At 62.0% G+C, this 803-nt stretch overlaps 1 protein-coding gene across 1 annotated transcript in view; it reads right to left on the reverse strand.

Moving 5' to 3' along the window:
• Window positions 1-213: 213 nt before the first annotated feature.
• Window positions 214-803, reverse strand: part of ALPL (alkaline phosphatase, liver/bone/kidney) — a 5,474-nt gene continuing 4,884 nt past the window's right edge. Inside the window, 3 exon segments of the mRNA XM_019474706.1 lie at window positions 214-435; window positions 437-483; window positions 595-714. Coding sequence (XP_019330251.1) covers window positions 214-435; window positions 437-483; window positions 595-714 — 389 coding nt within the window.

Genomic DNA, 803 nt, shown 5'->3' on the forward strand with positions numbered 1-803 from the left:
TTTCTCCTCTTTCCCGGGCGCTGTTATCCAAAAAAAAAAAAGGGGGGGGGTTGGAATCAAAAATAAATCCCCCTCCATGGTTTGCAAGAGGCGCTTTAGCAGAGGAGGAAGAGGAGGGCGAGGAAGGGCAGGAGGATGGAGGCGGCGGCGGCAGGGCGGCCGGCGGCGTTGCAGTGGGCTCGGTTTCCCCCTCCATGGTTTGCAAGAGGCGCTTTAGCAGAGGAGGAAGAGGAGGGCGAGGAAGGGCAGGAGGATGGAGGCGGCGGCGGCAGGGCGGCCGGCGGCGTTGCAGTGGGCTCGGTTGGAGCCGATGCAGGCGGCGTAAGCCATGGCGTGGGGGATGTAATTTTGCTCGTGGACCCCGTGGAGGAGGTGGGCCATGGGGCCGCGGGCGAAAACGGCCACGTCCTCGCCGCCGTGGGTCTCCTGGCGAAGCGTCCTGGCGCAGCGGCACGGCCGACTGCGCCTGGTAGTTGGCGTGCGCTGGGGCAAAAAAAAAGCCAAAAATAAGAATAATTTTTAGAAAGCACTAATTTTAACCATGCTGTAATAATTTCAGGAAGGGGGGTGGTGGTTGCCCCAAAATGCACTCACCGAAATCCACGGCGGAGACGTTTTCTCGCTCGCCTGCCACGATTTTATAGCCGGGGCCGTTGCCGTAGAGGATGGAGGTGAAGGGTTTGCGGTCCACGTCGCTCTGCATCGGGGCCAGACCTGGCGGCGGCGCCACCGTCAGCACGGGGACGTCCCCAAGGTGTGTGTGTCCCGCCCCCCCCCCATGGCATGGCAGGGGGTCACCGAAA

Source organism: Aptenodytes forsteri, unplaced genomic scaffold (genome assembly GCF_000699145.1).
Source record: "Aptenodytes forsteri isolate BGI_AS27 unplaced genomic scaffold, ASM69914v1 Scaffold61, whole genome shotgun sequence".
Lineage (NCBI taxonomy): Eukaryota > Metazoa > Chordata > Aves > Sphenisciformes > Spheniscidae > Aptenodytes > Aptenodytes forsteri.